Genomic DNA, 22,463 nt, shown 5'->3' with positions numbered 1-22,463 from the left:
GTGGAAGAACTCAAGGAGTCTGAGTACTTTCCGTAGGCACTGTAAATGAGACCGCAGAATGCAAGATGAGTACGTTGCTCGCGCCGAAGAGGTGAGAAGAGCAGAGACGCACGCAGGCAGACCGATGCGTGCGTGCACACACACACACACACACACACACACAAACACAAACACGCACACAAAACAGAACAGCCTCAGCCCAGTGGGCAGTAATCCTATTAAGACCCAGCGGTTGGTGACGTCAAAGTCATTTAGCCGCTAACTGAAGGATAAGAGGTCTCTCCATCCTCCTCCGAGAGAGAGGGGGGAATGCTGTGCATTCTTGCCTGAGCTCATCTGTTTTTCTTAGCGTGAGTAGTGGAGGCACTCCTTCCCTGTGGCCGGCCCTGCTTTAATAGAACCGCTTTGTTCCCCCAACGTTTTAGCCGGAGCGCTCTCTTCACTCAAACGGGGGTATTCTTCCTTCTGTACTCTCGGTACATGGTGCACTCCGTACACACGGTACCACTGTCCCGGGCTGCGTGTTGTTCTGTATGGTCTGATGTGTCGGGGCAAATGTGGAAAGTCAGACGTGACAGGAGAACACACTCCTCTCTGTCATCAGACGATGTCTCAAGTGATATTGGAAGAACTGTTATGGATCTGAGTACCAGGGATTGTACATTGATTTTGTTCCCCTTTCTCTCTCTGTCTCCATCTTTATTCCTTTTCCCCTCCCCTTCTCAGACTGCGAGCACCTGATCCGGCGGATGCTGGTGCTGGACCCGTCCAAGCGTCTGTCGGTGGCTCAGATCAAGGAGCACAAGTGGATGGCACTGGATGTGCCGGTGCAGAGGCCCATGCTGTACCAACAGGAGGGGGACCTGAGCGTGGGCGAATACAGCGAGCAGGTTCTGCGACTCATGCACAGCCTGGGCATCGACCAACACAAGACCATCGAGGTGAGAGATGGCCGAGAGAGAGGGTGCTTTGTTCCTTATATAGATCCCTACTTTTGAACGTAGGGCCCTGGTCAAAAGTAGTACACTGTAAAGGGAATAGGGGTGCCATTTGGGACGTAGACAATATCTACGCTAGCAGGGCCGGCTCTAACCTTTTTGGTGGCCCTAAGCAAGATTTGGTTGGATGGCCCCCCACCTCGTCGCAAAACAACACAATTTTGTATACTTGCATACTATATGCCAGTGTACTTTTGTACACTAGCATTAACTAGCATACTAAAGAGAATGAAGCAATATGTTGTGCATGGATTCAAAGTCGTGTGCCAGTGTGAATATACTGTGTCTTTTTTTACTTGAATGATTGCCCCTATTACTTCCGTTGGTTGTTAGCTAACAATACAATTTTATAATAATTTGGTGGGTGTGGTGGTCATGAAATTTCATCAGTCAGTGATTGTCAAGCAAATAACTGTCACGGTAATTTACATGTAATTAACATAAGCACATTTAGCATCTCCTGGCTTCAGAACACAGCCTACAAGCCACTGATGCAGACTTTTGGAACATCTACATTTTAAAAAATGTAATAAATCCATGTAATATAGCCTAAAGCTTCACAATAAATCCATTATGTATTTTAGACTGGTCTCAAGAAATGTGATTATAACGAAAATGTAGTCAATTTCAGGGCAACAGAATAGCATATTCTGAGTTCTACAAACATTGGGCTATATGTTTTTAGATGTTTAATACATTGTAAGGCTGCATTATGCGACTGATGATTTGACAAAGTTGCTTGAAAGACATGAGCTCTGGTTTGTTTTTTGCGCAGGCTGTACACACTTCATCAGTCTCTCATTCACAATTTGACAAGCACTTGATAATGCTTTGAATTTCCCGGCGGCATCCCCTTTGTGGGGCCATAATGCACTCTTAAAAAATGCACCCTTCACTCCTGATCTGGTCTTTCTCACAGGCTACAAGTGAAGACAGACACATTGCGGACGCAACTTATCCAATTCTGAGGTGCATATTGAAGATATTGGAAGAACTGTCCACGTTTACTTTCCGTAGGCCTAAAGAACAGCAAAAGCGCTAACCTATGTCAATCTACTATCCCCCATAGTACAAAAGTTGACCTGTTCTGTGCGGGATATAAAAATTCCAAACATAGTCTGAGACAGTTATGGGATGCAATTTTCACATTATAAGCGTAGAAAATCGCACATGGCAGTAGGCTATAGCAGGAAAACACCATTATCAAAAGGGACCACAAATTATATTATACATGTAATGCTTTTATTATAAAGGTGCATTTTTACTCAACTCACACGCTACTTATGTATGCCAGTTAGGCTCTACGCCCCTTGTAAAGCAGATTAATATGCTTAATTTTAAGAAGTTATTTGGCCACTTTAATTGTTTCTTACCTTAACCTGTTAGGGCTAGGGGGCAGTATTGACACGGCTGGATAAAAAACATACCCGATTTAATCTGGTTACCACTCCTACCCAGTAACTAGAATATGCATATACTTATTACATATGGATAGAAAACACCCTAAAGTTTCTAAAACTGTTTGAATGGTGTCTGTGAATATAACAGAACTCAAATGGCAGGTCAAAACCTGAGAGATTCCTTTACAGGAAGTGGCCTGTCTGACCATTTCTTGAACTTCTTTTCCATCTCTATCTTTTACTAAGGATCTCTGCTCTAATGTGACACTTCCCACGTCGTCCATAGGCGCTCAGAGCCCGGGAAAAAACAGAATGTCGTCATTCCAGCCCCAGGCTGAAACACATTATCGCCTTTCTCAAGTGGCCGATCAAGGGACTCTGGGCTTATGCGCATGACCCGACCGCCCCCGCCTTTGTGATTTTTTTTCCTCTGTTTGCCGAAAAGGAGATTCCCTGTCGGAATATTATCGCTTTTCTACGAGAAAAATGGCGTAAAAATTTATTTTAAACAGCGGTTGACATGCTTCGAAGTACGGTAATGGAATATTTAGAATTTTATTGTCACGAATTGCGCCATGCGCGCGACACTTCTTTACCATTTCGGATAGTGTCTGGAACGCATACGAACAAAACGCCGCTATTCGGATATAACGATGGATTATTTTGGACCAAACCAACATTTGTTATTGAAGTAGCAGTCCTGGGAGTGCATTCTGACGAAGACAACAAAAGGTAATCAAACTTTTATAATAGTAAATATGATTATGGTGAGTGCTAAACTTGCCGGGTGTCTAAATAAGCGAGCCCGTGATGCCTGGGCTATGTACTTAGAATATTGCAAAATGTGCTTTCACCAAAAAGCTATTTTAAAATCGGACATATCGAGTGCATAGAGGAGGTCTGTATCTATAATTCTTAAAATAATTGTTATGCTTTTTGTGAACGTTTATCGTGAGTAATTTAGTAAAATGTTAGCGAATTCCCCGGAAGTTTGCGGGGGGTATGCTAGTTCTGAACGTCACATGCTAATGTAAAAAGCTGGTTTTTTGATATAAATATGAACTTGATTGAACAAAACATGCATGTATTGTATAACATAATGTCCTAGGGTTGTCATCTGATGAAGATCATCAAAGGTGAGTGCTGCATTTAGCTGTCTTCTGGGTTTTGGTGACATTATATGCTGGCTTGAAAAATGGGTGAATGAAATCGGACAGTGTGGTTAGATTAACGAGAATCTTGTCTTTAAATAGCTGTAAAATAGTCATATGTTTGAGAAATTGAAGTAATAGGATTTTTAAGGTTTTGAAAATCGCGCCACAGGCTTAAAGTGGCTGTTACGTAGGTGGGACGAATTCGTCCCGCCTAGCCCAGAGAGGTTTAAGCTGGTAGTGATAAGCTAATATTGTCACCCATCAGACTATTCTTGATTTAATCTTGTCTTTACATATACTAAATAATATAGGTGTGAAATTCTTTTTAATTTCGAATGGACCATTATCTTGCACCTGTCTCGAAACGGGCAGCAGGGAAAAATACATGTCCACTCCACACTTAAATATCGAATGGAGGACGCTTTTCCTGTGGTTCATTTTCATGCCGGCCAGGTAGGCTATACTCCTGTTTTTAAAGATAAGCAACGTGCTTAATATTTGCTTATAGTAGGCATAGCCTAAAGAAAGCTGATAGGATCCGCCTCTTTTTAATAGAGGCCATCACTTTGTTTTATCGCACAATTGCAGAGCCTATAGAAATGTTGCGCAACATGAGCTCATGGGCTCTCATGAAGTGTTTGATTAGATTTTCAATCACATTTGCATTGATGTCAGAGTGATTAGAGGGACAATAGAGTGCGGAGTACCAGGCAGTTAGCAAGTTTGGTAGGCTACTAATGACCATCAGCAGCATCAGAGCTTGGAGAAGCCTAATTACTGTGACTAAACGGTCACGTGGAATTTGACTGCCTTCATGACTCGTGACCACCGATGTGGCGGTAAATATGGTCACCGCAACAACCCTAGTGGGTGCTTATATTTGTCCTATGATTCTTCTCAAGAACCCCCTGTGGATAGGCCAAGTACCCCCAGGGGTCCTAGTACCCCTGTTTGGGAACCACTGATCTAAACCGCTGTGAAATAAATACATATATTTTCCATAACAAAAAATATTATATTTTCAGCTGTTTTGAAGCTGGTGTACAAAACCGAAAGTAAAACATGCAAAAATGACACTTAAGAACGGGAAGCATATAAATGGTGCACATAGAACAGATCTACCGCTTCTTAGATTTGCATTAATTGAGAATGACATATCTATAACTCACATTTCTATGTGAATTTGGTAGGGTCGCCCAAAAAGTTACATATTGCAGCTTTAACATGGTGTGTCTCTCCCTGTGTCCAGTCTCTCCAGAACAAGAGTTACAACCACTTTGCTGCTATCTACTACCTGCTGGTGGAGCGTCTCAATGCCCACCGCTGCAGTTTCCCTGTGGAGCAGCGGCTTGACGTACGCCAGCGCCGGCCCAGCACCATCGCCGAGCAGACTGTCGTCAAGGTAACCCTCGCTGTCTTCGTTGCGTTTTTTTTGGCGTCACAAAACAGGTCTGTCTGTGTGGTGCATTAGTATGGGTGTCTGTGGTTGTAATGATCAAGGACATTTACATTTACACACCTGGCTGTTCATGAAACATATCTTCTCTTCCTTTCACTGCCCTATCTTTTTTCCTCTTTCTCACTCTATCCATTCAACTTCCTCTCTTTCTTTGATTCTCTCTCTATCCAACTTTTTCCCCTCATCTCTTTCTCTCGTCTCCTTATCTTCCTCCCTCATCTCTTTCTCTCGTCTCCTTATCTTCCTCCCTCATCTCTTTCTCTCGTCTCCTTATCTTCCTCCCTCATCTCTTTCTCTCGTCTCCTTATCTTCCTCCCTCATCTCTTTCTCTCGTCTCCTTATCTTCCTCCCTCATCTCTTTCTCTCGTCTCCTTATCTTCCTCCCTCATTCTCTCTCACACTCTCTGTACCCTTCCATCTATCTCCCCTACAGCCGAGCGAGCCGAGTGGTGGGCCCCCACAGGTGGGTCTCCTGCCCCATGGGGTGCGGGGTCTACTACGCTCCCCAGCGCTGTCCCAAGCCTCTGTCGATGCCTTTAACTTCCCACAGTCGCCGCTTCTGCCCGAGCACAGCTTCATGGTCGAGGATGTGGCCACTCCTAAAGTAAGTCACAACTCCAAACAAGTCGCCCCATGTCATCTAAGGTTACGAGCTATTCTGAACCGAAGCAACCCGGCCTGTAGACACCCACTATGTGGAGTGTTATCCAGTTTTCCAGCTGGATAACTCTGTTGAGTTAGTGGAATTAAGCATTTTTATATATTAAACTATATACACATATTTGGGAAGTTCGAAGAAAACAAAGGAGAGTGTCATCAAATGGATTGGCATTTTAGACTCACGCTTCAATTCTGATATACAAATTATAAACATTATGTTTGCACAGAAACACACACATGGTCAGTGTAATGTGGGAACAGATCTGGGTCGTGCTCATATGGGGACATCGTAGAAAAACAAATTGCAACGCGAAACAAAAATCGATGTTTGTATTGGACAGACTCAGGGAGTACCTCCTCTGTTTGAAAACATTTCAGAACATTTTCTCCCAACTGAACACAACCCCATGGAGCACTGATTGCAACAGGACCGATCCTCCCCCAAGGCCACCCCAACCCCGACTGGCCACTGCTGTTGAGTTATCCAAGAGGGGACTCTTGTCTGTCTGTTTTGTTTGGTTTAGCCCACTCATCCTTTCTCCCTCCCTCCCCAGGGAGCTCTTTGTTCAAGACTGTCCCCAACTCCCCACAGCCAGGCAGTGAGAGAAGGGAGCGTTGCCAGTTTGGCACTCAATAGAACAACAACACAAAATCAGCGGAGGAGTGACATAGTCCAGCCCCAGTCCCCTCTTACCCCCTTTTATACCTTGTGTGGGAGCTTCTAGCTAGTTCTGACTGAGTCTGCATCCTAAATGGCACTCTACTCACTATTTAGTAGTGCACTGCTTTTGAGCTGGGCCCTGGTCAAAAGTGGCGCACTATAAAGGGAATATGGTGCCATTATAGTGTACTGCCTTTGAGGCTCTGGTCAAAAGAAGTGCACTATATAGGGAATAGGATGCCATTGGGGATGCAACCTGAGTGATGGATGGTGGTGTTTACGTCACAGTTATGTTATGAAAGACCTCTGACTCACATTTCACTGAGAACGGGGCTCCATGGTAGAGTATATAAGCTGACTGTGTGTCTGGGTGTTAACCTCGTTCAAATCCTCTGGTCTATTCTGTCCTATTCTGACCCCTCCTGACCGGTACCTGCTGCTAGTGCTACTTGGATGGCCCCCTTTTCCTCCTCTGCGTCCCAAATGGCACTCTATTCCCTTTTATAGTGCACTACTTTTGATTAGGGCTCATAGATTCCCTGTAAGGTGCACTACTTTTGACCAGGGCCCTGGTCAAAAGTAGTGCACTATATAAGGAGCAGGGTGCTATTTGGAACACACACTGTCTGTGCACCCTGCCAGTGCACCCTGCCACAGCCTGGTTGTCAGAGGGATGTGCCCTGCGAGCAGCTCCCCAGAGCCCTTAAGGCTGAGGCACTGGGCTGGCTGGTTCTAACAGTAACCGCACAGCAGGCAAGGCACAGCTGCCCCTCGCCAGCTTACGTAAGCCACTCCACTCAGCCCCGTCCGTCCCCTCTATCTGTCTGTCTCACTGGCTGGGGCCACACATCTGACGTGACAGCTGCCCAATTCCCTACAGCTCAGGCACAGTTAGAGACCTCTTTCCCCCTCACACAAACAAACAAACAAACACACACACACACACACACACACACTAGGACCACATGCACACTTAGCATTGGCCCATGTGACATCCTCTGTACTCTTGCCCCTGCAGGTCTGGACTCAGACTCTCTCCCTCCTCCCTCTCTGTTAAGTTTCTGTCTTTATCTGTGCCAGACTGTGACCTTTTCTTACAGCCTGGCCAGGCTTTACCATTCGACTTCACTCCTGACGTCAGAACTCTGCGTTGAACAACCTACCATTCCCCTGCTTGCTGCTGTGTTTTGAAAAACTGCCTTACACACAGACCTTATACTAGTTTTATTTTGACCACTTCGTTAATCACTTTTAGGACAATTTTTTTTTTTTCCTTTTTTTTTTTTTTATATTAACCCTCATAAACAAATGCTGTGTAACCTGCAGACTTGCGAGAGATTAAATCAAAGCACCGCTCAAGTGTTATCTGGGGAGTGAATACTGCGGGCCCGCTCAAGAACAAGGAACTAGCATAATCTCAGCTGCAGGACACATGACCAGGATGCTGCCTGTTGAGCCCGTTCCCTCTGCCCTCCCTCACTCCTGATGAGCCCCTGCTTGCTCTAGGCACTGTAGGTACTAGGAATGAGTCTCAAATGGCACTGTTACCTATTTCGTGCACTACTTTTGGTCAAACTAGTGTAGTAAATAGGGTATAGTGTGCCGTAATAGCCTGGTGTGGCCTGGGTTTGAGCAGCCAGCCCCTCTCCCTCCCCCGTGTGTTGAGTAACAGGCAGCATTCCTGGCCCAGCACGCTTCAGGAAACTGGGATCAGGAATTGTACAAAGCAGCTCTGACTGGAGGAGCCCAGGGTTCTGGTTTCCCCGGCAACTCATTCAGTTGATCCGTGTCAGCGAGGGGTGTGTGAGAGAGACAGAGTGTGTGAGTGCGAGAGAGAGACGCTGTGTGTGCGTTTGATGAGCGAGTGTGATTGTGTCTGTGTGCCTGTGTCTGTGGGAGAGTCTCTCGCTGTGCTTTCGGCCAAAGCACACTTCCTGTGCATGCATTCCAGACACCCACCCCTTTCCCCCCTCTCACAGTGTCTGAGCAACGGGGGGAAAGGGAGGGCGGGATAGAAATGGCAGACACATTTTGTTTACCCATCCATTCCCCAATCCTTGCAGTAGATTGTGTGTTTCCGTAGCTCCAGAGCTGTCCACTCCAATAACACAAGTAAAGAGCACCCTTTGGATGTGTACATTAGGGGGAAGCTGCCTGGTCATGTAACCGAGAGAGGAGCCATGTCCTGATGAATGGTTTCACCCTCTTAGGCTGTGCGTGTGAGCGTGTGTGACAGAGAAGGAGGTCCCATTCACGTTAGAGTGAAGCATAACAGAGGCGTTAAGGAGAGACCCTTGCTGGGAACTCGCGTTAGCTCCCTAGAGATAATGCCCTGAGAGTCTGGGTTGGAAGCCCAGTTCGATCCCCAACTCTAGCGAGTATGGATGGAAATTTGCTCTTTTGCTGACACTTGAGCATCAATGTGGAAAGGGAAATAATGATTACTGTGCACTGTCCATGTGAAATATATTTCATAAACACATTTAGTAAATGGATTAAGCTAAATGAATTGCTCCAGAAAGCAACTCACCGCGCCTGTCTTTGCCTTTAGGTGAATGGCTGCATGCTGGACCCCCTGCCCCCCACAGTGCTGCGCAAGTCCAGCGTGTCGTCACCCAGTAACATGATGGAGACGTCCATCGACGAGGGCATAGAGACGGAGGAGCCCGACGCCGAGGACGACCCGGCCCACTTCTTCTCCGCCTTCCAGACGGCCCGCTTCGGCCAGCGCCGACACACCCTGTCTGAGGTTACTAATGAGCTGGGCCCCGTCATCAACCAAGGTCAGATCTGAACCAAGGTTCTGGGACATTAGAGAATCTTCTACGGCATTGGCTACATAGGGGACATAGGGCTGTGTTCATACGATGGGCTGTTGATCTGCTAAGCCAGCAAGTATTGCGTTTGTGAATGGTGAAAATGTGCGCTTCCAGTGGAAATGTATTTTAAAGGCACCACATTTATTTATTTATTATATCTAGCTAAGGCCAGAGGGGTACACTACAAAGCAGTATCAATGAGTTAACTTTGATAAACAACCAGCAATTACAATAGATTTTCTGGTTCATTTAACTTCTCTAGGGCCAGTGGGACGATTTCGTCCCACCTACGTAACAGCCAGTGGAATCCTGTGGCGCGTTATTCAAATACCTTAGAAATGCTATTACTTCAATTTCTCAAACATATGACTATTTTACACCATTTAAAGACAAGACTCTCGTTAATCTAACCACACTGTCCGATTTCAAAAACGCTTTACAACGAAAGCAAAACATTAGATTATGTCAGCAGAGTACCCAGCCAGAAATAATCACACACCCATTTTTCAAGCTAGCATATAATGTCACATAAACCCAAACCACAGCTAAATGCAGCACTAACCTTTGATGATCTTCATCAGATGACAATCTTAGGACATTATGTTATACAATACATGCATGTTTTGTTCAATCAAGTTCATATTTATATAAAAAAACAGCTTTTTACATTAGCATGTGACGTTCAGAACTAGCGTACCCCCCGCAAACTTCCGGTGAATTTACTAAATTACTCACGATAAACGTTCACGAAAAACATAACAATTATTTTAAGAATTATAGATACAGAACTCCTCTATGCACTCGCTATGTCCGATTTTAAAATAGCTTTTCGGTGAAAGCACATTTTGCAATATTCTAAGTAGATAGCCCGGCATCACAGGGCTAGCTATTTAGACACCCACCAAGTTTAGCCCTCACCAAAGTCAGATTTACTATAAGAAAAATGTTATTACCTTTGCTGTTCTTCGTCAGAATGCACTCCCAGGACTTCTACTTCAGTAACAAATGTTGGTTTGGTTCAAAATAATCCATAGTTATATCCAAATAGCGGCGTTTTGTTTGTGCGTTCAAGACACTATCCGAAAGGGTAAAGAAGGGTGACGCGCCCGACGCGTTTCGTGACAAAAAAATTCAAAATATTCCATTACCGTACTTCGAAGCATGTCAACCGCTGTTTAAAATAAATTTTTATGCAATTTTTCTCGTAAAAAAGCGATAATATTCCGACCGGGAATCTGTGTTTTAGTACAAAGAGAGAGAAAATAAAAACATGGGGTCGCCTCGTGCACGCGCCTCAGTCTCATTGGTAAGTGGTCTATCAGAGGACAAAGGCGCTAATGTTTTTCAGCCAGGGGCTGGAATTACATCATTCAGCTTTTTCCCGGGTTCTGAGAGCCTATGGGAGCCGTAGGAAGTGTCACGTTACAGCAAAGATCCTCAGTTTTCAATAAAGAGAGTCAAGAAGAACAAGAACTTGTCAGACAGGCCACTTCCTGTAAGGAATCTTCTCAGGTTTTTGCCTGCCATATGAGTTCTGTTATACTCACAGACACCATTCAAACCGTTTTAGAAACTTTAGGGTGTTTTCTATCCAAAGCCAATAATTATATGCATATTCTAGTTTCTGGGCAGTAGTAATAACCAGATTAAATCGGGTACGTTTTTTATCCAGCCGTGTAAATACTGCCCCCTAGCCCTAACAAGTTAAGAAAGCTAAACTGTATTATGGTTGTTGAGGCAATTAGACCATGCACATTTCATGCTTATATTCTTAAAAATGTTTTATTTATTTCAGAATATTCTGGAAAGTGAACTGGCTAAGTCATTGATCTTGCTTTGTAGTATACCCCTCGAATCTTTCGTGACCGGCAACCTTACCCAGAAAACGGGCTGTGACGACTATGGAATTTTGGGTAACGATTAATTGTCATGCAAATAGCCACGATTATATTCATAATTGTCATTTTGTTGAAAAATGTTGAGCTCGTAATGCATCTGAATACATCTTTTAAAATTTGCTGTCGCATACCTAATGAGTAGTATACCCCTTCCCGAGGGGTATACTACAAAGCAAGATAACTGGCTAAGTCATTGAACTTTCCAGAATATTCTGAAATAAATAAAACATTTTTAAGAATATAAGCATGAAATGGGCATGGTCTAATTGCCTCAACAACCATAACAGTTTAGCTTTCTTAAATGAACCAGAAAATCTATTGTAATTTGTGGTTGTTTATCAAAGTTAACTCGTTGATACTGCTTTGTAGTGTACCCCTCTGGCCTTAGCTAGATATAATAAATAAATAAATCCCTCACAGCTTTAGTGACACCCTTGTCTCAATAACTATTGGTTATGAAAGCTTTGAACTTCTGGAAATGAAGCGTCTCCTCCCGACCATGCCGTTCTGCTCGTAAAATGATTAACTTTACCTACTTCCTACCTACTTAAAAATTAAAAACTCCTATTGGGTAAACTATATCTACTTAAATATAAAGTTGATTCCCTTATCATAACATGAATGTATGAAAACTATTATGACAATGGTTATTGTCCATAGTTCACGGTTACATGTTTATATGATAATTGTGCCAACCCTACCCTGAAAAACCTGTGACCCAATTTGAGCAATATCCACTCCATCAGTACTGTCAATGAACCCTTGCTTTCCTGTATTTCTGTGAACCAACAGATAAACTGTTCACCATGGGCCACAACCCGTCCCTGGGCAGTGTGGACTCTGACATGGGCTACGACATGGGCTCCTTGCACAGTGACCTGGGTCTGCTGGAGGACGCCCCCTCTCTCAGCGAGGTGGTCCTGGCCAACACCCACAGCTCGGGGTCCCACGTGACCCAGGGCCCCTTCATGAGCCAGCGGCCTCCCAACCCCACCATGCAGGCCCTGAGCTCCCAGAGGAGGGAGGCCCACAACCGCTCTCCCATCAGCTTCAGGGAGGGCCGCCGCGCCTCCGACACCTCCCTCACACAAGGTGAGATCTCCATCTACAGGGCCGTACATTCACGTACGGCCCAGTACATCTCGCTCTTCGTGTATCTTTCTCTCCTTCTTTCCAGCTTCATGCACACACACATTTTCAAGCTGAAAATTGGCTCTCGTTCTCTTATTTTCTTCTCTCTCGCTGATGATTCATTTTGTGAATCAGACTGTGCTTTGAAGGTTTGGCCTACATATCGCTGTTGAATTTTTCATCCCGTTGCAGAAGCACCCTGTAAAGTAACTAAATTAATAGAGACCTTAAAATGTACTGGTAGATGTGTTGTTTTTTCCCCCCCAGCTGCCTCTTCAGTCTGCACACACAGACACACCCAGCAGGAGCTTAGAGTCACCAGAGGCCCAGTTCTTTCTAATGGCTGTCTGAAACGTCAGTGAATCAGCGGCTGGGTTCTGCGTGCCACTGCAGGGGGAGACGTGGAGGAGCGTCTCAAATCTTTATATAGCCTTATCATTAGGATGAGTCAGGTCCCATGGTTCACGCAGTCAGGAACAGTCACCCAGCTTTTTAGGAGCCAGAGAGAGGTTTTATTACAACCACCAATACACACACGCACTCATGACGTACATACTCTCTCCCTGCAGGCGGTAGAGGAAGTAGGCTAGAAGTGATAGCTATGTAATTTCAGTCAGATAAATACAAGGGAACCGGATTATAACGATTAGTTTGGATGCTAAAATCCCCTGACTCCTAACTATGTTGCCAGGTCTGGTTGCGTTCCAGCAGCTTTGCTGAAACCCTAACTCCCAACTCTGTCAGGTCTGGTTGCGTTCCAGCAGCTTTGCTGAAACCCTAACTCCCAACTCTGTCAGGTCTGGTTGCGTTCCAGCAGCTTTGCTGAAACCCTAACTCCCAACTCTGTCAGGTCTGGTTGCGTTCCATCAGCTTTGCTGAAACCCTAACTCCCAACTCTGTCAGGTCTGGTTGCGTTCCAGCAGCTTTGCTGAAACCCTAACTCCCAACTCTGTCAGGTCTGGTTGCGTTCCAGCAGCTTTGCTGAAACCCTAACTCCCAACTCTGTCAGGTCTGGTTGCGTTCCATCAGCTTTGCTGAAACCCTAACTCCCAACTCTGTCAGGTCTGGTTGCGTTCCGGCAGCATCTCCAGAACCTGGCACGGACCAAAGGCATCCTGGAGCTGAACAAACAGATGTACGAGCAGATGGGCTCCGGGGAAGACCCGTCCTCCATGAGGACACTGGGGCCCCATGCAAACCTGCAGAACCTGCTGGACCCCATGCTGCAGGTCAGTGCTGGCTCCAAAGTGTCAGGAGAGGATGGGACAGACAGCGAGATAGTTAGCAACAATGACAAAAACCTACAAAGTGGGGATTAATCGGTGGCTCAATTCAGCTCGTTGTCTTGATTTTTTTAATGTATTTTATTTAACTATGCAAGTCATTTAAGAACAAATTCTTATTTACAATGACAGCCTACCAAAAGGCCTCCTGCAGGGACAGGGGCTGGGGTTAGAATGGCACTGGAGAGGATGGCTGACGTTTTACATGCTCCTCACCAACTGTGTTATTTGGTTTGTTTCTTATTTTTTAACTTAATGTTGCTGCTACTGTCTCTTATGACCAAAAATAACTTATAGATATCAGAACAGCGATTACTCACAACAAACTGGTAGAAACTTTTTCCTTTAACGAGTCCGACATACTGCTTTCCTGCGAACAGGGCCAAATCTCTGTCATTTGCGTGAAGAGAAGACGGAGAAAAACGGGGGCGGAGGTCAGGCTTCCTTCTGAGAATTCGTAGGCGAGCGAGGAAACCCCCGCTGCCATCCGTTCTATTAGCAAGCATGCAGTCATTGGAAAATAAAATCCATGACCTATGAGCAAACTACCAACGGGACATTAAAAACGGTAATATCTTATGTTTCACTGAGTCGTGATTGAACGATGACATGAACAACATACAGCTGGCAGGTTTTACACTATCGGCAGGATAGAACAGCAGCCTCTGGTAAGACCAGGGGTGGAGGTCTATGTATATTTTTAAACAACAGCTGGTTCACGGTATCTAAGGAACTCTCAAGGTAGAGTATCTCATGATGAGCTGTAGACCACACTATCTACCTAGAGTTTATAGCTGTCTACATACCACCACAGACCGATGTTGGCACTAAGACCGCACTCAATGAGCTGTATATAAGAAAACAAGACAATGCTCATCCAGAAGCGGCGCTCCTTGTGGCCCAGGGACTTTAATGCAGGGAAACATATCCATTTTACCAAATTTCCACCAGCATGTTAAATGTGCAAGCAGAGGGGGGGAAAAACTAAACCACCTTTACTCCACACCCAGAGACACATACAAAGCTCTCCCTCGCCCTCCATTTGGCCAATCTGACCATAATTCTATCCTCCTGATTCCTGCTTACAAGCAAAAATGAAAGCAGGAAGCACCAGTGACTAGGTCAATAAAAAAGTGGTCAGATAAAGCAGATGCTAAGCTACAGGAATGTTTTGCTAGCACAGACTGGAACATGTTCCGGAATTCTTCTGATGGCATTGAGGAGTACACCACATCAGTTACTGGCTTCATCAATAAGTGCATTGATGACGTCATACCCAACCTGAAGCCATGGATTACAGGCAACATCCACACTGAGGTAAAGGGTAGAGCTGCCGCTTTCAAGGAGCAGGACTCTATCCCGGAGGTTTATAAGAAATCCCGCTATGCCCTCCGGCTAACCATCAAACAGGCAAAGCATCAATACAGGACTAAGATCCAATTGTACTACACCGGCTCCAATGCTCATCGGATGTGGCAGGGCTTGCAAACTATTAGACTTCAAAGGGAAGCACAGCCGAGAGCTGCCCAGTGACACGAGCCTACCAGGCGAGCTAAATTACTTCTATGCTCGCTTCGAGGCCAGTAAAACTGAAACATGCATGAGAGCATCAGCTGTTCCGGACGACTGTGTGATCACACTCTGCAGCCGATGTAAGACCTTTAAACAGGTCAACATTCACAAGGCCGCAGGGCCAGACGGATTACCAGGACGTGTACATGGAGAATGCGCTGACCAACCGGCAAGTGTCTTCACTGACATTTTCAACCTCTCCCTGTCTGAGTCTGTAATACCCACATGTTTCAAGCAGACCACCATAGTCCCTGTGCCCAAGAACACCTGCCTAAATGACTACCGACCCGTAGCACTCACATCTGCAGCCATGAAGTGCTTCGAAAGGCTGGGCATGACTCACATCAACACCATAATCCCTGAAATCCTAGACCCACTCAATTTGCATAACGCCCTAACAGATCCACAGATGATGCAATCTCTATTGCACTCCGCACTGCCCTTTCCCACCTGGACAAAAGGAACACCTATGTGAGAATGCTAGAGCTCAGCGTTAAACACCATAGTGCCCTCAAAGCTCATCACTAAGATAAGGACCCTGGGACTCAACGCCTCCCTTTGCAACTGGATCCTGGACTTCCTGACGGGCCACCCCCAGGTGGTCAGGGTAGGTAACAACACATCCACCACGCTGTTCCTCCACACGGGAGCCCCTCAGGGGTGCGTGCTCAGTCCCCTCCTGTACTCCCTGTTCACTCATGACTGCACAGCCAGGCACGACTCCAACACCATTATTAAGTTTGCCGATTACACAACAGCCTTTAGGGAGGTCAGAGACCTTGCCATGTGGTGCCAGGACAACAACCTCTCTCTCAACGTGATCAAGACAAAGGAGATGATTGTGGACTACAGGAAAAGGAGGACTGAGAACACCCTCATTCTCATTGAGGCTGTAGTGAAGCAGGTTGAGGGATTAAAGTTCCTTGTTGTCCACATAACCAACAAACAAAAATGGTCCAAACACACCAAGACCGTTGTGAAGAGGGCACGACAACACCTTTTCCCCCTCAGGAGACTGAAAGGATTTGGCATGGGTCCTCAGATCCTACAGCTGCACCATCGAGAGCTTCCTGACTGGTTGCATCACTTCCTGGTATGGCAACTGCTCGGCATCCAACTGCAAGGCACTACATAGGGTAGTGCGTACGGCCCAGTACATCACTGGGGCCAAGCTTCCTGCCATCCAGGACCTCTATACCAGGCTGTGTCAGAGGAAGGCCCTAAGAATTGTCAGACTCCAGCCACCCTAGTCAGACTGTTCTCTCTGCTACCGCATGGCAAGCCGTACCGGAGTGCCAAGACTAGGTCCAAGAGGCTTCTAAACAGCTTCTACCGCCAAGCCATAAGACTCCTGAACGTCTAATCAAATGGCTACCCAGGCTATTTTCATTGCCCCCCCCCTCCCCTCTTTTACACTGCTGCTACTCTCATTATGCATGCATAGTCACTTTAATAACTCTGCCTACATGTACCTATTACCGCAATTACCTCAACTAACTGGTGCCCCCACACATTGACTCTGTACCGGTATCCCCTGTATATAACCTCGCTATTGTTATTTTACTGCTGCTCTTTAATTGTTACTTTTTTCTTCTTTTTTGGTGTTTTTAATTATTTATTTTTTAACTGCATTGTTGGTTAGGGCTTAGTAAGTAAGCATTTCACTTTAAAAGGTCTACACCTGTTGTATTTGGCGCATGTGACATAATATTTGATTCAAGATATAGGACAAAACATCACGACAGGAGAGACACCACAACACTACGTGAAGAGACCTAAGACAGCATGGCAGCAACACAACACAGCATGGTATCAACACAAAACATGGTACAAACATTATTACTTGATACCATGTCTTGTTTTGACCCCACCCTGCAGCACCTCTCCTGACCTCACCAGTGATTAGTTAGCCAGCCAGCCCGTGAATCACAGACGAGGCTGGTTATATAATGTTCCGTCCGGACGAAGAGGTAGCCAATTGTCCCCTTGTTGACAGTCAGTCAACCCCTGGTGCTGCACATAGTGAATGCAGCCATTGTTGTTGAAGTAATATGAGAGGGAGAGTGACTGAACTGATTCACCGTTGGCTGCTGCTTGTAAACGGGCAACAACGAGTCAATTCAATGGCCCCTACAGAGAGAGCATGATCAATCTGTGAATCAGCGCATCCATTTCCCTAGAACAGTGGTTGCTGCGTGTAAACGCAAGGCCTGTGTGTGTGGTTGGTTGGTTGGTTGACCAGAGCTCTGGGCAAAAATAGTGCACTCTACAGGGATTGGGAATAGGGTCCCATTTGGGACAAAGCCCTGGTGGTCTAAGGGCTGATTGGCAGCATGTCTGCCTACAAGGTCCCTATAGTTGCTTACCACACAATCACTATACACAGTCAGCAACAATACAACAACCATTGGCCCTGTATACAAGAATGGCAATAACTTTACTCAGTGGAGCTTTGTGTGTGTGTGCGCCTCCGCTTCAGGGTTTCCTTACCGGGAAGATTTTAATTTACCGGCCATCAGAGATTTACCGGACCCATATGCATAACCCATTAACGGTGCTCAGAATGACAGTAATCACATTTAATTATGGTAATTCTTAACATAACATGCAACTGCTGTAATGCAGTAGCCAATAATGTCATTTTAAACATTTGTCTAAATGCAATTTGTGGGATCACACCATTCTAAACAGCACACCTGATGTGAGCGGTTCCATATGTGACTATAACCAGGTTTACGTCAAACCTTTGTGTAAAGTACGTGTAGGATAAAAGCATGCAGATAGCGCTGTTAGCTAGAGCGCACGTGCCAATACCCGAGTGGGCATACTCGCTATATAATTTTTTTTTTTTTTTTTAACCATCAGGAAAGTTGAAAATGCGATGGAAACTTATTTTTTTATTTGATACATGGGAATTTAACCGCAAAAGGTATTTTTATGTGCACTACGTCATCACGTAAAGCGTTTTATTTTCAACAAGTCAATTTGATGGAAACATTGAGAAAATGCGCATATTTTAGAATATTTGCATGAATCTGGCGCCATTTGGATGAAACGTGCTAGTGATAAATCTCTAGAAACTTAGAAGGGGAATCTAAAGATGCAACAACTAGGATGGGTTACTAATATGACTAGGATTGTGCTTTTGGACAATGAAAGAAAGTTTCAATGGCAGTCTTTTTAAAACAATTCTATGGTCAGAATTTGCCTATGCTACTTTGAAGCAAGGTAAAACATGCCTCAAAATATGAAGTAAAACATTCAAAATGCAAACTGCCTCCAGCTCACATTGCAAAGTGATGGGTGATGCACTGATAGCCTGCCTACGCACTTGAATGGAAGGCGTGCTTCAATTACCAGTTGAGAAATAAGAATGGTGTTTCCTCCGACACATTGGTGGGCTAGCTTCTGGGTTAAATGAGCAGTTGTTAAGAAGCGCGGATTGGCGGGTCATGTTTCGGAGGACGCATGACTCAACCTTCACCTCTCCAAGCCCGTTGGGGAGTTGCAGCGATGAGACAAGATCGTAATCACAAAATTGGGAAGAAAAAGGGGTAAAAATGAAACAAAATGTAGCTCTTTTTAATTGTGGTGATCAAAACTGTTTTTAATATGCGATTGCATTTAGAATTGTTGCGAAATGACTGGACTTATAAAAGCACATTTCACTCCAGCAGCAACAAGCTGAGGAGCTACAGCAGCTCTAGCGCTGTCTGACAAGGGATATTTAGCTGTGCTCATGTGATAAATAAGATGCATGACAACAATACACATGCCCAAATTTTATTCCACAGAATTAGGCAAATTAACCTAAGCATGACTGTCAAATGTATTTCCATAAATTAATAAAAAGCATTCTTTTTCAATGGGATTTTTTTCTTCTTCTCACGGTCAATTTGGCCTCGGACAATTTTATTTATCTGCTTTTCGTATTTTTTTTTTGTTGCCAAAAGCCGGCAATTACCGGCAAACGGAAACCCTGCTCTGCGTTTGTGTGTGCGTAGGCAGTCTAACCCAGTGTGATTGTGAGTGTAACCTCTGAACTCTTGTGTGTGTGTTCAGGGGGAGGCATCTAAGCACGAGGATAACTTAGCTTTATACCATGGTGGCGCCCAACCTCTACTGTCCCGAAGACAGAGCCTGGAGACACAATATCTCGCACACAGACTACAGGTACCAAAACGGCACTCAAATCTATCTTGTATTTATCAAAATATTTATTAAAAGGAGTAATCAATTACAATAAGACAATGGCTAATAATTTGTATGCATTACTGTACGATTTTATATCAATTTCATATGTCAATGTTTATGGATGGCACATTTGAGACTGGTCACCCTCATTGCAACCACAGATACAATTATTGAATCCCTCATATTTCCCACTCTGTCCCTTACAGAAAGCTAGTGTTATGGCTAATGTGAGTCCTGCTAGCTGCCAGCTCTTCTGTAAGGAGAATCCTCGGAGTCTAGAGCAACAGCTGCAGGAGCATAGGTACATTATTAGACTATTCATACTTATACGATCCCACTTCCATCTTATTTTCCTGGTTGTCGCTGTAACCTATATCACCATCTTCAGGTTGCACCAGAAGAGGATGTACCTCCAGAAGCAGACCCACCTCCAAGCCTATTTCAACCAGATGCAGATAGTGGAAGGTTCCTATCCAGGGGACCCAGGGGCCCCTCCACAACAGCAGGGGGCCATGGCTGGGACCCACCAGCAGCAGGGCAGCTCCCAGGCCTCCCCTCCCTACACCCAGGCCCTCAGCCCCTTCATTGAGCCCAGTGCCAACCTGGTCTACGACCACTACCTGGCCCAGCACTACCCCCACCCTCACTCCCACCTCAGCCCAGTATTAATGCCCCCTGCCCTGGCCGGCCAGCTGCAGAACCAGCACCCCGAGGCCCTGGGATACAGCTACCAGCTGTGTGACCAGCAGGGCCAGTTCCACTCCCCGCAAGAGGCACTTTATCCAGAGCAATACGAGTTCCACCTGGACCCCGGGCAGCCGCACCGGCCTGGCCCAGGAGAGGCCCCTGTTGCCGGGTACGAGAGGCTGGCGTTACCCACCGAGCTCCAGGACTCCTTTCTGGACAGCGAGATGGAGACTGTAGACTCGCAGCATGGCTTCCTACTGGTTAACTGAAGCCGGGAGAACTGTGGGGAGAAAGCAGTATTACCGACAGTTGAAACCTACACAGCATTATGTCGTAGATGTTATGGAGTGGAGTTGGGGTTCAAGGTACAGGGGAAGTGTGGTTTTATTTTTTGTATCAATGAATACTATTTTTTTTTAGTTGTGGTGAACCAACCTCAACCTTTCTACCAAAATCCTGCCCATCTCCCTTCTTCCCACTTCTCTGTTCCCATCAGCCCTATGCAAGGATCCAGGCCTGGTGGCTGCCTGGGCGATGGGGGCGTGCCAGCATGGATGGCTGGCTGGGTATGTGTGGATGGATGTTGCCATGATGGGGGGTGTCACGTGTGAAGTGATATCGCTCCACAGGAACACAACTGCCTCAAAGCTGACTGCAGCTGCAGCAGCCTCGTCGAGAACAAGTGCTGGACGATGCAAGAAAACTTAGCACAGTTTGGTTGTTTTTGGAAGACGTGCACAACGGAACTTGGCTTACCGAAAGCACAAACCAAACGACAAAGATACTATTTTGTATTGAAATAGGACAAGAACTCTCAAAAACACTTTGGATGTTTTGAAGTAGTAAAAATAATAATAAAAAAAACAAAAACAAACAAGAGACAAAGTAATGAATTAATGCGCACTTGATAAGTGCAGTGTTAGTCAATATTTTATCATCGCAATATTGAAGCAACAGGCTTTTTCCTCACCAGAAAGTCATACTTTAATGTGATGTTTTTGGGGAGAATTCCAGTATGATGACTCACAGCCAACATATCCACAGTGACCGCTCATCACTACGTAGACCGTGATGATATAATCAGGAGATAATCCCCCCCACTAAACCCATCGCAGCAGATAAAAAGGGAAGAAGAGGGAAAAAAATATATAAATCGGCTACATATTTCCAACAAACTACACAAATTAGTTTGAGGCCCTTTGCTTCACTAGGAGCTAAAAGGAATACAGTGACTTGCGAAAGTATTCATCCCCCTTAGCATTTTTTCCTATTTTGTTGCATTACAACCTGTAATTTAAATTGATTTTTATTTGGTTTTCATGTAATGGACATACACAAAATAGTCCAAATTGGTGAAGTGAAAATTACTTATTTCAAAAAATAAAATGTAAAATCTGAAGTGGTGCGTGCATATGTATTCACCCCCTTTGCAATGAAGCCCCAAAATAAGATCTGGTGCAACCAATTACCTTCAGAAGTCACATAATTAGTTAAATAAAGTCCACCTGTGTGCAATCTGTGTCACATGATCTCAGTATATATACACACACCTGTTCTGAAAGGCCCCAGAGTCCGCAACACCACTAAGCAAGGGGCATCACCAAGCAAGCAGCACCATGAAGACCAAGGAGCTCTCCAAACAGGTCAGGGACAAAGTTGTGGAGAAGTACCGATCAGGGTTAGGTTATATATGTCTTTAATCAGAAACTTAATATCCCACGGAGCACCATTAAATCCATTATTAAAAATTTAAAGAATATGGCACCACAAACCTGCCAAGAGAGGGCTGCCCACAAACTCACAGACCAGGCAAGGAGGGCATTAATCAGAGAGGCAACAAAGAGACCAAAGATAACCCTTAAGGAGCTGCGAAGCTCCACAGCGGGGATTGGAGTATCTGTCCATAGAACCACTTTAAGCCATACACGCCAGAGCTGGGCTTTACGAAAGAGTGGCCAGAAAAAAGCAATTGCTTAAAGAAAATAATAAGCAAACACATTTGGTGTTAGCCAAAAGGCATGTGGGAGACTCCCAAAAATTATGGAAGAAGGTACTCTGGTCAGATGAGACTAATATTGAGCTTTTTGGCCATCAAAGAAAACGCTATGTCTGGCGCAAACCCAACACCTTTCGTCACCCCGAGAGCATCATCCCCACAGTGAAGCATGGTGGTGGCAGCATCATGCTGTGGGGATGTTTTTCCCCATCGGCAGGGACTAGGAAACTGGTCAGAATTGAAGGAATGATGGATGGTGCTAAATACAGGGAAATTGTTGAGGGGAAACCTGTTTTGTTTCAGTCTTCCAGAGATTTGAGACTGGGACAGAGGTTCACCTTCCAGCAGGACAATGACCCTAAGCATACTGCTAAAGCAACACTCGAGTGGTTTAAGGGGAAACATTTGTCTTGGAATGGACTAGTCAAAGCCCAGACCTCAGTCCAATTGAGAATCTGTGGTAAAATATTTCTGTACACCAGCGGAACCCACCCAACTTGAAGGAGCTGGAGTAGTTTTGCCTTGAAGAATGGGCAAAAATCCCAGTGGCT

The 22,463-nt window shown here is 45.2% G+C and overlaps 1 protein-coding gene across 1 annotated transcript in view; it reads left to right on the top strand.

The window, feature by feature from the left end:
• The window catches only part of LOC106612460 (salt-inducible kinase 2b), a 68,271-nt gene extending 46,345 nt beyond the window's left edge, over nucleotides 1–21,926 (top strand). The window contains exons 7-15 of the mRNA XM_014213606.2: nucleotides 727–941; nucleotides 4,802–4,954; nucleotides 5,445–5,615; nucleotides 8,884–9,115; nucleotides 11,842–12,141; nucleotides 13,243–13,409; nucleotides 19,098–19,208; nucleotides 19,436–19,530; nucleotides 19,618–21,926. Coding sequence (XP_014069081.2) covers nucleotides 727–941; nucleotides 4,802–4,954; nucleotides 5,445–5,615; nucleotides 8,884–9,115; nucleotides 11,842–12,141; nucleotides 13,243–13,409; nucleotides 19,098–19,208; nucleotides 19,436–19,530; nucleotides 19,618–20,185 — 2,012 coding nt within the window. The 3' untranslated portion in view covers nucleotides 20,186–21,926. The remainder of the gene's footprint in view (nucleotides 1–726; nucleotides 942–4,801; nucleotides 4,955–5,444; nucleotides 5,616–8,883; nucleotides 9,116–11,841; nucleotides 12,142–13,242; nucleotides 13,410–19,097; nucleotides 19,209–19,435; nucleotides 19,531–19,617) is intronic.
• Nucleotides 21,927–22,463: the final 537 nt, after the last annotated feature.

The sequence above is a fragment of the Salmo salar genome, chromosome ssa09, assembly GCF_905237065.1.
Source record: "Salmo salar chromosome ssa09, Ssal_v3.1, whole genome shotgun sequence".
Classification (NCBI taxonomy): Eukaryota; Metazoa; Chordata; class Actinopteri; order Salmoniformes; family Salmonidae; genus Salmo; species Salmo salar.
The sequence above is the reverse complement of the archived record's forward strand: the minus strand, read 5'-3'. Positions and strand labels throughout refer to the sequence as shown.